Source organism: Myotis davidii, unplaced genomic scaffold (genome assembly GCF_000327345.1).
Source record: "Myotis davidii unplaced genomic scaffold, ASM32734v1 scaffold21, whole genome shotgun sequence".
Lineage (NCBI taxonomy): Eukaryota > Metazoa > Chordata > Mammalia > Chiroptera > Vespertilionidae > Myotis > Myotis davidii.
This window is the reverse complement of record NW_006292573.1, coordinates 1,697,498-1,713,294: the sequence shown is the minus strand read 5'-3', so window position 1 is coordinate 1,713,294 and position 15,797 is coordinate 1,697,498. Positions and strand designations below refer to the sequence as shown.

Sequence of the window (15,797 nt, the reverse complement as noted above, 5' to 3'; positions counted from 1 at the left end):
GAGATAAAAGAAATGATGCCATTCATAAATTGTACAAGTAGTCTATATACCATACCATGATACAGTATTATTCTTAATGAGCTATTTTTTATTTTTTTCTGATCTACTTTCCTACCCCCTTCCTTTCTAAGACGATTTGACAAGATTCCTATATCCTGGGTAATGTGTTAGATACTTCACATTATTATCAAGTCATTTGCAATTTGAAGTTGAGAAAACTGTCACCCAAACATTAGATAGCTTCCCCAGTGCCACATTGCTAATAAATAGGCAACTAGGAATTGAACTTAGGCAGTTTGGTTCTGAAGTTGGTACTTTTAATCACTAGGGAGTTCTGTATATCATACAGTGAAATGAGATATATTAAGAAGCCCTGGCTGGTTTCGCTCAGTGAATGGAGCGTTGGCCTGCGGACTGAAGGGTCCCAGGTTTGATTCCAGTCAAGGGCATATACCTTGGTTGCAGGCACATCCCCGGTGGGAAGTGTGCAGGAGGCAGCTAATCGGTGTTTCTCTCTCATCGATGTTTCTGGCTCTCTAGCCCTCTCCCTTCCTCTCTGTAAAAAATCAATAAAATATATATATTTTTAAAAAGATATATTAAGAAAACCTGGGGAAATTGCCTATTCAGCCAAATGCAAATAATTAGTATATAACTAATTAATGATTAGTCAGTGGTGTGGTACTGACTTGTATCATATGAGAAGTGGCCTCTGAATTCAAATTTGAAAGGCCAAGGCCAAGGCCAAAGCAGGAAAAATAATTACATGTCATCTAAGTAACATTATTCATAAAACAGTGCTGTCTGGGGTACTAAAGTCCAAGGCATATAGACTATAAAAAACCCACAGGATGATATAATGGACAATATCTCCCATGAGATATTGATAATAAATATGCTACCAAAATTATCAGGTGTGCCATTTGTAACATCTCTCAATATGTCATATCAAAGAACATTTTAGTAAAAGCATTTCTGCAGGACACGCGTGCATGTGCATACACGCGCATGTGTAGCTGCTCTGTCCAATAGAATTTTTGATGAAGGTGTTCTATATGAATATGGCAGCTATTAGCCAATGTGATTATTAAACACCTGAAATGTAGTTAGTGTGATTGAGGAACTGCATTTTAATTGCACTTGATTTTAGTTAATTTAAATTTAAATAGCCCCTCATGACAGGGAAGACTAGAGGAATGGTTGGGTTGTGTATCTCTCAGCTGATTCTCATGAATAGAATTTCATATTTTTTAACAGATGGACAAAATACAAATCCAGTTTTATTCTCCAGTTTGAGGCTAGAGCACAAGAATTTTGTGTTGTCAAATTCAGCAACAAAGTAATAATTTTTTTCAAAGGTTCTGACTTGAAAAAAAAATTACCTCTATATGGAAGCAAGCCAAGGAACTACATTTCACAATCTACTACTACTGCCTAAAACATTTTATATTTTATGCTCAGATTCTGTAAATCATCTATTTCGGTATCTCTGATGTGTCAAAGTCTTCGTTTTTCAGTTGGAGTGCAATTTTTGAAAAGACACCCAAAATAATTCAGAGTTAAATCTGATGAATTAGGTAGATTAAGAAGATTTTTATGTGTTTCATAAACTAATTCATGTAAAAAGGCAAAAAGAACAAGCTAACATCACACTATATTTTCTAGGATTCTGAATATGCAAAGTTACCTGAGATTCTGTTTACCATCAAGGCCCTAATGTGGTAAGATTTATGTACATGAGACTTAAATTTCCACCCTAGGAAGCATATATAAGGAATTTTGGGTTACACAGAGACCAGAGAATACAGAGAAAAAGCCCCCTTTGTGTGGTTTTCCCTTGCCCCTGTTTTCTTTTCCTGTTTATCTGGATGAACTATATTGCCTGCCATTAGAGAAGTCATAGATGAAAAGAGAAAGGAAAAACTATGCTTTCTGGCTAGATATCTACTTGCCAGATGAAGAACTAGGCCTTAGGCTAATTCTGCGAACAGAGGGGCATGGTACGTCCCTCTCTGAGAACCATGGTATGTACATGGACAGAGATCTATGGAGACCTACGTTCCAGTGTGGAGCACATGGGTCAGCTTTTCCTACAGACCTGAGGCACAGACGGAGCTCATGAGGAGGGAAGAGAGGGAGCCGCAGGAAAGGCCAGCCGGCACCTCAGGATATTAGTCCTTGTTCCTTCCAGACAGGCCAGAGCCAGAGACTAGCTCCAGGGTCACCCGTCTGACTCTAATGCAGGCATGGAACACTGAGGTCCAGATGAGGAAATGGCCATAAATTGATGAAGGCAAGTGAGATTAACTTTGTGAGGAGAGCATCAAAAGAGAGTGACTACTGAATACATTTTAGAAAGCAAGAATATCTGGGAGAAAAGAGAAATGGTTGAAAAAATTAAATTTTAAAAAATGTGAATTGAGTTTGGTAGCAAATGGGGTTGCTTGGTCACAGTGATGAACGTGATCTGGGAGGAGCAGGAATTAGTCAGGAAAATAACTGGTATTCTATGAATTTGGTCTTGAGAAATGTTGTAAAAGACACTGCAGTGCTTTGAATGCAGAACTGGTTTTCTAAAAATAAATAATATCTAAAAAATAATTAGTTATTGCAAATATGCTGTAGAGGATAGTAAGAATCCAAAAAATGGATCAGTCAGATGACAATAAGACTGATATTACTACTAGAGTAGGCCAAGGCAAGCCAATTGTACCAAGCATTGAAATTCAATTCCTACAGAACAGTGGTAGCTTCTGAGTATCATATATAGAGCACCAATTTACTCACTCATTTGCTGGTTTGTAAAATTTGTTAGTTCAAGGATTCATTTATTCACTCAACATTATGCAATAGACATCGATTGCATGAGATATGCCAGGTCCTGGGGATTCAATATAAAAATAAATGGTTCCTGTTTCAAGAAATGTACAGCCTAGTGGGATGGAGGTGGGGTAGGCGAGTTGACTATTCTGTATTTGCCAGGCATCTTATGAAATGTTTTATATTTATTCTTGTGAAGTCTACAGCCTAACCTTAAGTTGTAGATATTGTTTTTGCTATTTCACAGGTGATGGATCAAGACTCAGGGAAATGAGCTGTCTTGCCAAACATTATATAAGAAATAAATGACAGGTCTGGGACTCAGACCAAAGTCTTTGCCTGGAAGGCCACTAAGTATCAAATTGAAGTTATGTGAATAGATGCCATAAAAAATATGATGCATATTTCTGAGTTATTATATGTAAAGCACTTATACCTAACACATCATAAATGCTATATGTCCTTAATCACCATCATTATTGTTTTCATAACTTCTTAAAGAACAGCATGGAGAGAAATATCATTTATTCACAATTAAGCAAAAGAAATACAATGTAGCAAAATGCAAAATGTGCATAAAATTTTCAAATTAAATAATTTTCTTCAAAATACTTTCCCCTTTAGGGTTTGTCTTATGTGCCATGTTACCTGTGATATTGTCTCCATTCTGCCTTGATACTTAGGGAGGGGTCCTTGGGTAAAAGAAGCATGCACAGTGAGCCACATCTCCCTGGAGAACCCACTCCAAGAAAAACAATCACAGAGAAAACCATCCAAGTAACTAAGGTCTGCCTGGCCCCTAGATCTCCACTGAAATCACAATTAGGGGAGATGAGAACTCTATGGAAACATTCCAACTTGCCTGCTCTTACATGCATTTATCTATGAAACTGGTTTAGTGTGGCACAAAGAAACTAGAACCAGTTTACTTAAAAGATAAGGTCAGAAACAGAATTGGTATTAACAATAACAAAAAGGAGATGCTGAAGACACACTAACATAAACCATACTTAGAAGAAATGAGTAATGACCTGTAATCTTGCATTTAAATTTTCCATTGTTACAGAACCACCCGCACGGATAACTGCAACAAAAGTTGGACAGGAATTGGCACCACTCAGCCCGACATATTTAGATGTCCAAGAACAACTACAAAGAATTATAAATTGAGTACTAAAGGCCTGGTCTTTTATAACCTTAATTATCTAAGCAGTATTAGGGCTGGGAACGTGCTCCCCATGATTAATTCTGCTTTCTTAAAAGCAAGCAAACAAAGCTGTATCTATAGAATGTACTCAGGTAGAAATAATAATGCAGGGATATAATGTATCACTCTCGAGGTTTTTCTCTCCCACCTATGTTTCAGAGGGGACCAAACACTGCTAAGCAATGTACTGTTTCTGAGAGAAATGGATATAACTGGCACACTGCCATATAAATCAACAATTTATACTTTCTATAAATGAAGAAGGATCGTGTTAAAAATTTTTTTTACCATATATTTATTCTGGCTTATGGTTTAGACACCAAATCTTAGTAATAGGAAATCTGGTCATAAAAATCTCTTAAATATAGTGACCCTAAGATGCTGTTTCAATTTTGATCAGAGCTGTGAAATTATCTGATGAGATCCTGTTTAAGCAGGTTACTTTATTATTTCAGATTCTGTATTGTAACTCCACAGACAAGAGCCTCCAGGATTTGCTTAACATGATAACAGTTTGTAGAACTATTTAGTATTTATTTTTTTATGAGAAGTGGGAAAAATGGTTCTGTAATAGAAATCATGGCAATGAAACTCGTGGCTCAGTACTTGTTTGGCTGTTACAAATACCATCAATGTTTCCCTGAAATATAAATTATCTTACTGTAGTAGTAATTCTTTGAACAGGTCCTCAAGCATTCCTGTTTACTGGTCCAAGTTCAAAGGACTAGCTTGACAGTGAAGTGGTGTGAACAGCCACTGAACACTTCCATTCAAGCGCTGGTGCCACCTCTGCTCACTGTGGGAGGTGGGGGAGTTAAACTTATACTCCATAGCTTTTAAGATATCCGATTTCACTACCTCCCAGAGTCACTGCTAAGGAAACAAAATCACTTATGTAAACTGCTCCAAAAGCTTGTGATATTACATAAACAAAGACTTTTCTCTTCCTAACTCCTGCTTTTCCATGGTTCAAATATTCCCCTCCATGAGAGAGAAGAGGCCTATGTGTAGAGAAAATGGATATGCCCTCTCAGAACATTTGGAATCTATCTACTATGAGCACTGTATGACACTTTCATCCAGTATAAACTCTTTTTTTTTATTAAAAAATAAACAAAAAGCCCTGAATCGCAGAGGTTATGCAACTTGTGCAAAATTACAAAGGAAATAAATGGTACTTCATGCCCAAGAAATCAGTTCTTCAGCCCCTCAGGGCAATATCCGAACCATTTGGCAAACACGTTGAACAAAAAAAGATAAGGGCAAAACTTGAGATGGGGGTAGAACATGTGATCTCTCTTAAGTAGTTGTATCTATCCTAGAGTACTCTTCATTTTCTCATTCTCCATCAACTATGACTACACGGTAATTATATCTCTTTAATTTTACCTCTGAAACATTTGTTGATCTCCTACCTCATTTTCAGCTGTCACTGCCTGAAAATAGGCCACACCACCTCTGCCTGGGCTATAGCACTAACTTTTTCATGTGGTTTCCATCTCTAGATAGTGGGAAACAAATACCCACATGTAGAAATGGCATTTTGCAAAAGTTATAAATAATGCAGCATAATCTGCTGCAAAAACTAATGAAAAAACACAAGCAAAAGATGGATTTTTACCATTAGTAAAAAGATTCAACATTTAGCTCTAAAACTTTTAAAATTAAGATTTTAGTTGAGAAATTCTTGTAGTCCTTGTCTATTTATTCATTTAATCACCTATCACACACACACACACACACACACACACACACACACACAATTATTAGAGATCAAGCCCCACATACCTAAATAACAAAAACTAAAAGATCTGGGTCATGTGATCACAGTCCTGTTATTAATTTGCTTTGCTATGGCTGAATTATTAAGCTTTGAGAGAGACCAATCATGAAGAAGACTTCAGATAAATTCCATGAACTTTATTTTACAGTTCAGTACAATACTTTTGAACTTGACTTTGGCTTTAGTAAGAGAAATTTCCATTTGCAGTGTTTTCCTACTTCATAACAACAGTAACAACACTAATTCTCTGCTTAACAGACAATCTGACAGTGGCGGGAGTGTGTATGGTGGGGAACTTCCATGAGGCTATTTCATTTTTCACCATGACCCAACCCATCCACGCAGAAGCAATCTTTTCCTGGCTTTCTGGGTCTACAGCCACATATTTCAAAAAGAAAATGGGAGGAAAACCCAGGAAATTTGCTGGGAGCAGCCTGGTTAGTACTAACAGATGATGAAAGATCTCAGCAGAAAATGACATCAAGAGAAAATCTCTGGTATTGTCTGAAAAGCCAAGATTATTTAACCTTCCTCAAAATAAACAATTTCCATATTTTCTCACATTTTTACTGTTCTCCTATGTCAGGAAAATATTCCTATTGGTAGAATGTGGGCTAAATATAAGAAGAACCAGATTATATTTATGTAATTATGTTTATGTAACTACATAGTGAAATTTGATTTTTTATGAAGAAAAACAAAATTTGGATAAATGAATTTTAACAGTGAAGTCATAGTGTTCAAGAGGGAAATTTCCATAGTATGCTTGTGTTTGGGAACTGGTCAAAAGGCAATAGAGGTACACCCAGCATGCCCCCCCCACACACATACACACACTACCTACCCTCCTTACCCACTGCAGTTTGAATAAAACTGATCTTTAACCATACCTCCAGGGAATGGCATATTTCTTGACCAATCACAGCACTCCGTCCTCTTCAGGGGCTGGTTCAGAAATGAGGATGTGATCTGAGCTCTCCCACACCCATGGCTTTAACTGTCTTAGTAGTTATCATTCGTCTTGCCTCAAATTATAATGCAATACAATCCTGCACACACCACAGGCACTAATTTCTTGTTGCTGAGTGAATGCATTACCAGGAGGCTTAAACTTCAGTTAACTTTGAGGATATATCTAGAAAAAATATTTTTATGAAAATCGGTATTTTTACAAAATTTTGTACATATGGTAACTTTTAATATGATAGTCAATTGACCAACTCCTACATGTTACTTGAGAACATATATTTTTATATGCCTATCGCAACCAGAGGGTGAGGGGAGAAGAGGCAGAACAGTGATAAGGCCAGGTGGAAAGCGAATCTGCACTAAGCCAAACGGGCAGGGAACTGCGTGTCTACCAGTCACGTGTGACTCAGAACAGGAATGGCAATAATGTTTGGTGAAGTATTTAGATTTCCTACAGGCTACAAGAGAATACAAGGTAGTTGAGGCTGCATCGAAGTGATGCAAGTCATGCATATAGTAGGCTGTGTGCTCTGGGGAGAAAGAAAGGGACAAATGCAGCCCAGAAATGGGAGGGAGTTAGTGGTTGACAACTACAGTGAAAAAGACAGGGAACAGGAATGGGCATTTGGTCACAATGGACGACATGGAAGAGGAATGCGGCCCGATGGTGACCTCAGTGCAGGAGCCATGCTTTATAGGTGCGGTCAGGTATGGGACTATGCTGCAGGCGACTGACAACAGCAGTGATAACAAGGACTCTGAAGTTATAAATTCCATGTTAACAATGCCAAAGATGACTGGGTGCAGAAAATGAAAAGAAAGATCAGGAGTCTGATGCTGAAGTGAGTGCCATGACTAAAAGAATGAGGCTTCAAGGAGGTAAATCATTCCAATGCAAGATTCTAAGGAAAACATAACTGGTGAAACAGGTATCACTGGAACTGGAGGAGGATGGTCCAGAAAATAAGCAGAAATGGAACTAGGGGACGAGGACGGACTGTTTCCTTCAATTCCTCACCTAAGAGCGGAGGATAACGGCCTCCCCCATGGAAGGGATGGAGCACCCCCTTCCGGGGAGCTGGGCTGCAAGTGAGGCAGAGTCAGGGGAGAAATAGCAGGCATCTGATCAACAAGGGACTCGGGGCCTAAAAAGAGTATGAGAAGGAAGGTAAGAGGCAGACAGAAAAACAGGGTTGTAATATGGAAGGTTTGGAGATGTTAAGGAAAAACTATTTTTAACATTTGTTGAGAAAATTACAACACTAAGCAGTAGAGTGGGAGAGGAGCTAGAAAGAAGTTTACAGTTAAATGCTAGAGATCTAAATATAATTGAGTAGCTGTACAATTAAATATACACACTGCAATAATTGAGGAGTTAAATGACTTGGAGGCGTGAGAAAAGGGCTCAAAGGCTCTAGGCTCAGAATTGAAACTGGGCTGTTACAGAATGGCTCCTTTTAAATACCAATGACACCAGTAGCAGTAGGAGAGCCCTTCCTCCTCCTGCAGCTGGGGAAGCAGGTGAGAAAGAGGGCTGCCCCTAGGTACCCTCCCAGCAATGGCAGCCAGGGAGACGGGGGCCATGAAACATCAAGGGTGGATGGGAAAAGAAGCCGAGCTTGAGCACAGTGAAGTCCTGGGTTGCAAGGACGGGAGAGGGAAGGCAGAGTAGGGTCCCTGCGCAGCGGGGCACTGGGAGGGCTGTGGCAGGAGCTCGGTGTGGGGAAGAGCCGCCGCGGGCAGGCAGTATCTCCAGCACACACAAACACACACAAAGACCACCACACCTCTCTGAAAACACATGCGCACACACACAGACACACACAGACACACACACAGAGAGAGAGACACACGCACACACACACAGACACACACACACACACAGAGAGAGACACACACAGACACACACACACACACAGCTTGCATCCTATGCGCCTGGGACTAGACTCTGAAGCACCTGATAACAAAAGTAAAATGGAAAGAAAAATAAACTACATTTAGAAATGTCATTTTCAAAATTTTAATATCTGCCCAAGGAAAAAGACTCATAAAACACACTACATTTCCCGCAAAGCAGTCTGGCTATGAGTTGAATGTAAATTGTGGTAAGAACAGATCCAGTGCCTGGTTCCCCTGAATAATTTATTTCAGGCGGCCCCTAGTGTTGAGAAACAGGAACCTTAAAAAATGGCATGTCTAGACACTAATTTTGTGAGGGCAGGGTGCAGTAAGTCAATGTGAAAAGAGCCAAAGAGAGAATCTAGTCAAAGCAAGTGATTTTTCCAAAAATATTTAACAAAAAACTATGAAAAGTTTTGCTTTTATTTTTTGTTTGTTTATTTAGCAATTGGCAACCCTATAAACAAGAGTAAAGTTACCACTTTTATATAGCAAAATGATTTGTTTTATAGCATCTACCTACCTACACCATGAAAATATGGCAATTCCAGGACTTCGCACAAGGATAAATGATTGATAAAGACAAAGAGAATTAGACTTAAAGCAAGGACCAACAGAATTTTATCAGTGCACCCAAGTACTGGGCTCAGAACAAACTGAGGAACTTTAGGAAATGGAGTCCAGAATAATTAAAGCTAATGGATTTCCTTCCATCAAAGAGATAGCAAGCAAAGAAGGCTGGAGGGGGGAAAAGGAGTAATGCAATCCGAGTTTCTCAATGACTCAAACGTAACAAAAATAAACAATAAAAATCTGAACCTCTTCAGAATATTGCACTGAATGTTGCAAGGATCCAGCTACAGCTGTTCTCTGGCACTTTAAAAAAAAATTAAATCATCCTTTTTTTTTCCTGTATTGATAGGCACAGTCCTAACTTCTAAATCCTAAATAAGAAATATACATTTGGGCAGAGGGAGATGCCGCCATTTCTCAGGGAGTGGGTTAGCTAGTGTCACAGGGCATGGCCTGATACCGTAAATGCTGAGCTCTGGTTTTCAACTGGGTCTTGGCTCAGCACTACTGGATGTTTGACTCAACGAAAGCAACAGTTCCCTAGCCCTGCTGTGATCCCTTGGCTTCCAGACACTCAGGAACACGTGGGGCCTGACATGCCTTAGCTTGGCTGTTGGAAAGTTTTTTGTTGGCTTTTGCTGCTGTCCACATGATTCAAGATAATGAATGAAGGTATGGGAGTGTGTCCTTGAGGGCTGGTGAGAGCGTGAAGTTGGGAGAAGTGATTGAGACAGTCCTGGGTGTGGAAGCAGCCAATTCAAAGGCAACTTCTTGTTTTTATCAAAATCATTTTGAAAGTACATGTCAACAGAGCCCTAAAATCTCCTTTTGGAACCGAGTTTGATGTATGTTTTCTATGATGCCTTCAAAACTATGTGCAAGAATTCTTCACATACTAATTATTAATCTGTGGAGAGAGAAAAAATGTATACTACCTGACAAGACCACTTCAATAAGATCGCCTTCCTGGATATCACTCGCCGTTTTCACCAGCTGAAGGATGTTTTCAGAGGTAGGGTCATGGCGAAACAGCAGGATCTTATCATACATTCCATAGAAACCACACTCGGGGAACTGCAAATACAAATATCAAAACAGGTTACATGTCAAAATCCTCCTAAATTTAAAACAATAATGAAATAAATAAGTGTCAGGACACAAATGCAAACTAATTAGAAAAGTTCAAAATATACAGAAATTAAAAACAAATGACAAAAATGATATTGACATGACTCCAAGTCACGAGGGAAGAAATAACATCATTGGAGCAATAACGACCAAAGGATCTAACTAGCCAGAAAAACAGGAGAATATGAGATTCAAAGAAATTTTTGGCTGTAAGTTGGTGAAGAAAGATAATAGGTGGAAAGAAGTGTACATTTTTATATGACCTATAGCATTCCAATAGCATAAAAATGAGTCCGTTTATTACAATCCCGTTAAACATACTATTGCATTTGTTTTCAGAAGAAAGGTCAGTCCATTCTGGCATGTTCCCAAGAGATGACTCAATCCATCGCTTGTTCTCTGTGTGGGCAGTAGTGTTATCTAGATGCTCTGACTCAGGAAAGCACCAGAAGAGACAACCCAACTGTCCCTCTGCAGCTGCCCTTACATTCATTTCGTTTCCATGCAATATAGGTTAAACAGAAATGTACAGCAGCTAAAAGTGAGTATGTTTTAATTAGAATACCTCATTTATACTCCCCTTACAGAGATAAATCTAAGAGTTTATCACTCAAGAACTGTCTCCTGGTTGCACATATATAATGAAAGCTAAACGAAGAATACTTTATCATGGACAAGCCTAGAAAAATTATAATAATGACAAGTACTATTATAATACTACACATCAATATTATTCCCTCTTCTCCTTCTAAGGCAGAAAAAAGCCCTAAATTCAAACCATAGCTAAAATTGATTAATTCTGTTTTAAAAGTAGATTTGATCTGTTTTTGTTCATCAGTTTATGTTCATTATATTCCACAAATGAGTGAGATCATGTGATATTTATTTTTCTCCAACTGACTTACTTTGCTTAGCGTAATGCTCTCCAGGTACATTCATACTGTTGCAAATGGTCATCCTTAAAGACCTTGAAGCAAATTTCGAACTCATTACTAAACGGTCAATCCACAATCTTATGACCTTTTCTTGAAGGTCCATCTGCTCCAACATTGGGTATTTTCGTTAAAACAAACCATCGATCAATCTAGGGCCAGCCGTGGGCAAACTACGGCCCGCAGGCCGGATCCGGCCTGTTCGGTTGTTCTATCCGGCCCACGGAGCCGAAAGAGCGGAGGGTTCTCTTGCTCTCCCCTCCGCTCCTTCACCAGCAGCAGTGTTAACATGTATTAGTTCACACAAACACTCCATCCATGCTTTTGTTCTGGCCCTCCGGTCCAGTTTAAGAACCCATTGTGGCCCTCGAGTCAAAAAGTTTGCCCACCCCTGATAGGCTAACCTGATATGTAAAAAGGTCTCTTTTCTTGTATATGCCTTTTTCACACAGTATTAAAGATTAGTTTTTATAAATTAATATGTGTAATGTACTAGGAAAAGATCATTAGGAGATAAAATTCTCTTTCCTGTTCCTAAAACTGGTGATGGTTCTGACACTTATGTCAATAAAGGTGGATTTTAAGGGGCTACTGTGAAGGAGAAATGTCTAGAATATGATATCTTTTGAGGATAAATACTATGCATTGTGATTTCTTCTTTTTTCTTATTAATAAAATTAAGGGTTATGTTCCAGTGAGACATTTTGTATGAATTAAAATTAAGTGCATTCAGAACATAACTCTTGCTCTTAAGAGTCTGTTAGTGACTAGGCTTAAAACTACTTCTTCATATCACTTAGTAAAGTTGGCTGCCTTAAAATAAACAGAGAGCTGAAATGATGTAACTTGTTCCCCTCTTGTAATTAAAAAAAAATAGTTCATTTTTGGCAACTTCTCCAATAATTTTATTAGAATATAAGGAAAGAAAGGGAACTCTAAAATACAATTTTTCCTAACAAAAAAATTAACTTAATTGAAGTATCATTTACATAATATAAAATGGTTCTAAAATTATAAATCTAAATTTTGACAAACATCAATACCCACATAAACAAAATCACAAGACATGAAACATTTTCATCAACCCCCTCAAATTTTATTGAACCCACTTGTAGTCGATGCCAGCCACAATTTTGATTCTAGGCACAGATCTACTTTCTGTCACCATAGATCAGTTGACCTGCTATAGCATTTCATACAAATGGAATCATACAGTATTATTATGTACTCTTTTCTGGCTGGGTTTTTTGCTCACTATAATGTTTTTGAGACTCATTTATACATACTGCATTTGAGCTTCATCTCTTTTTATTAGTTATTAGCATTTCATTACATGGATCTAGGATAATTGTTTATCCACTAACCCACATATGAACATTTTATTTTTATCCAGTTTGTATTGCAAATAAAAATGTTATGAACATTTTTGTGTAAGTTTTTCAGTGAGCATATTTTTTTCATTTCCTATAAATATCTAGGAACAGAATTTCTGAGCCACATGATAAGTTTATGTTTACTCTGTAAGTCTATCCCTATGCCAACACCTCATTATACTTATTGTTGGAGCTTAACACTAAGCCTTGAATTCAGGTAGTGAAAGCCCCCCATCTTTTTCCTATTCAAGATTGCTTTGGATATTATAGGCCTTCTGAATTTCCACATACATTTTGGAATCACTTAGCCAATTTCTACCAAAAATATTTGCTGTGATTTCTAGTGATATTGCATTGAAACATACATAGATCAATGTGGGGAGACCTATATTTTAACAGTGTGGAGACTTCTACTTTGTTATGAACAGTGTATGTTAGTTACCCTATATATTAACTTATTTTAAATTTTTCTCAAATTGTTTTATAGTTTTTAGTGTACAGGTCTGAGATACATTTGCTAAATTTATCTTTTATACCGTTGTAAATGATTTAAGGTATAATTAACATACAATAAAATGCACATTTTTGATGTATAGTTCTAGTTTTGAAAAATGTACACCAAAAACCACATGCCATATATATAGTATATACAACACAGCCAAAATATAGAATAGTTCCATCATGCAAAATTTTCTCCATACTCATATGCAGTCAACTTCTCCCCTGAGCCTCAGTCTCTGAACTATTTTGTCCCTATAATTTAGTCTTTTGAAGAATGTCACACAAATGGTATTATACAACTCATATTTTGAATCTGGCCTTTTCTTAACATAATGTATTTGAAACTTATTCGTCCTCTTGCTTTTCATTGCTGGGGAGTGGTCCATTGTGTTGTATGGATGTACCATAGTGTATATATCCTGTTCTCAGTTAAGGAGCATTTGAGTTGTCAATTAGTTTTTGACTATTAAAAATAAAGCTTCTAAAAGTGTTCACTTAGCCCTGACCGGTTTCGCTCAGTGGATAGAGCGTCGGCCTGCAGACTGAAGGGTCCCAGGTTCGATTCCAGTCAAGGGCATGTACCTTGGTTGCGGGCACATCCACAGTAGGGAGTGTGCAGGAGGCAGCTGATCGATGTTTCTCTCTCATCGATGTTTCTAACTCTCTATCCCTCTCCCTTCCTCTCTGTAAAAAATCAATGAAATATATCTTTAAAAAATGTTCACTTGGAGTTTTTTGTATGACTGTAAGCTTTTATTTCTCTGGCTGTATGAAAGTACCTAGTTAACTTTACAAAAAACTGCCAAACTTTTTTCAAAGTACCATTTTGCATTCCCACCAGAACGTGTGAAGCTTCCAGCTGCTCTGCATTCTTGATAGCACTTTGTAATGCCACATTTTTATTTTAGACATTCTAATAAGTGTATGATGCTGTCTCATAGTTTTGATGTGCCTTTCCCAATGACTACCGATGTTGAGTAACTACCCATGCACTTATTTTTTGTTTTTTAATCTGAGCTCTTTTACAATGTTTATTGATTGATTTGAGAGAGAGAGAGAGAGAGAGAGAGAGAGAGAGAGAGAGAAGGGAGAGAAAAGTACCCTGACTGGGGATTGAACCCCAACCGTGGCATATCGGGTGGACACCCTAACCAACTGAACTACCCGGCTAGGGCTTCATGTGCTTATTTCTCACACACACACACACGTCTGATCAATTTTTTTTATTTAAAAAAATGAGTCATTTTATTTAGTTTTAGTAGATCTTTATATATTCTAGATAAAAGTTGTATGTGTTGTATGTATTTCATAGATATTTTCTTCCAGTCTGTAGCTTGCTATTTTGTTCTCTTATCATTGTTTTCTTAAGTTCTTCATTTTATGAAGCCCAATTTAACAAACAGTTCTTTATGAATCATGTTTTTGATATAATATCTAATAAACATTTGCATAAACTAAAGTAAATCTTCTTCTATGGTTTAGGCTATAAATTTTATTTTTTTAGGTTCTGGATTTGGGTCTACGGTCCATTTTAAGGTAATTTTCGAATGAAGTAAAAATATGGATTGAGGTACCTTTTTTTGCAAAAATTCTGAACGTTTTATAGAGAATTGGTATAAGTTCTTCCCTCAATGTTTATTAACATTCTCCAACAAAGCCCTTTGAACCTGGATTTTTCTTTTTTGGAAGGTTTAAAACTCCATATTCAGTTTCCTTAATAGATATAACACGTGTTAGATTTCAATTTACTTTACTTTTTTTATTTTTTTATAATCTTTATGATTTTTTAATTTATTTTTTCTTTATTAAGGTATTACATATGTGTCCTTATCCCCCCATCCCCCCCACACTCATGCCCTCACCCCCCTGGTGTCTATGTCCATTGGTTAGGCTTATATGCATACATACAAGTCCTTTGGTTGATCTCAATTTACTTTTAAGGGAGTTCTGAAATTTGTATCTTTCAAGGAATCTATTTATTTCATTCAAGTTGTCAAATTTATGGGCATAAAGTTTTTTTTCATTTTATTCCCTAATCACCCTTTTGATGTCTATAGGGTCTGTAGTAATGTCCCTTTATGTTTCTTATATTTGTAATTTGTGTCTTTTCTCTTTCCTGCTTTATCAGTCTGGCTATTAAACTACCTGTTTTTATGTTAGTGGCATAACTGTGTTAATTACCATAATATATTTTGAAACCAGAAAGTATTATGCCTCCAGTTTTACTCTTCTTGCTCAGAATTATTTGAGCTCTTTGGGGTCTTTTGCAGTTCTATATGAATTTTAGAATTGTTTTTTTCTATTTTGTAAAAACATGCCAGTGGGCTTTTGATAGAGGTTGCACTGAATCTGTAGATCTCTTTGGGTAGTATAGCCATTTTTAACAATATTAATTCTTCCAATACTTGAGCATGGGATGCCTTTCCACTTATTGGCATTTAATTTTATTTCTTTCAGAAGTGTTTTATAGTTTTCAGTGTACAGTCTTTCACCTTGCATTTTCATCTAAGTGATGCATTTCCATCTTCTGGTCTGTTTCCTTCTATAATTTCTGGTCTGTTTCCATTCACTCCTTTTTTAGTTCTCACCCAAGGATATGTTTAGAGAGAGGA

The 15,797-nt window shown here is 37.4% G+C and overlaps 1 protein-coding gene across 1 annotated transcript in view; it reads right to left on the bottom strand.

Moving 5' to 3' along the window:
• Positions 1-10,321, bottom strand: part of PRKD1 (protein kinase D1) — a 138,206-nt gene extending 127,885 nt beyond the window's left edge. Inside the window, exon 1 of the mRNA XM_015565484.1 lies at positions 10,187-10,321. Coding sequence (XP_015420970.1) covers positions 10,187-10,301 — 115 coding nt within the window. The 5' untranslated portion in view covers positions 10,302-10,321. The remainder of the gene's footprint in view (positions 1-10,186) is intronic.
• Between the last annotated feature and the right edge of the window lie 5,476 nt (positions 10,322-15,797).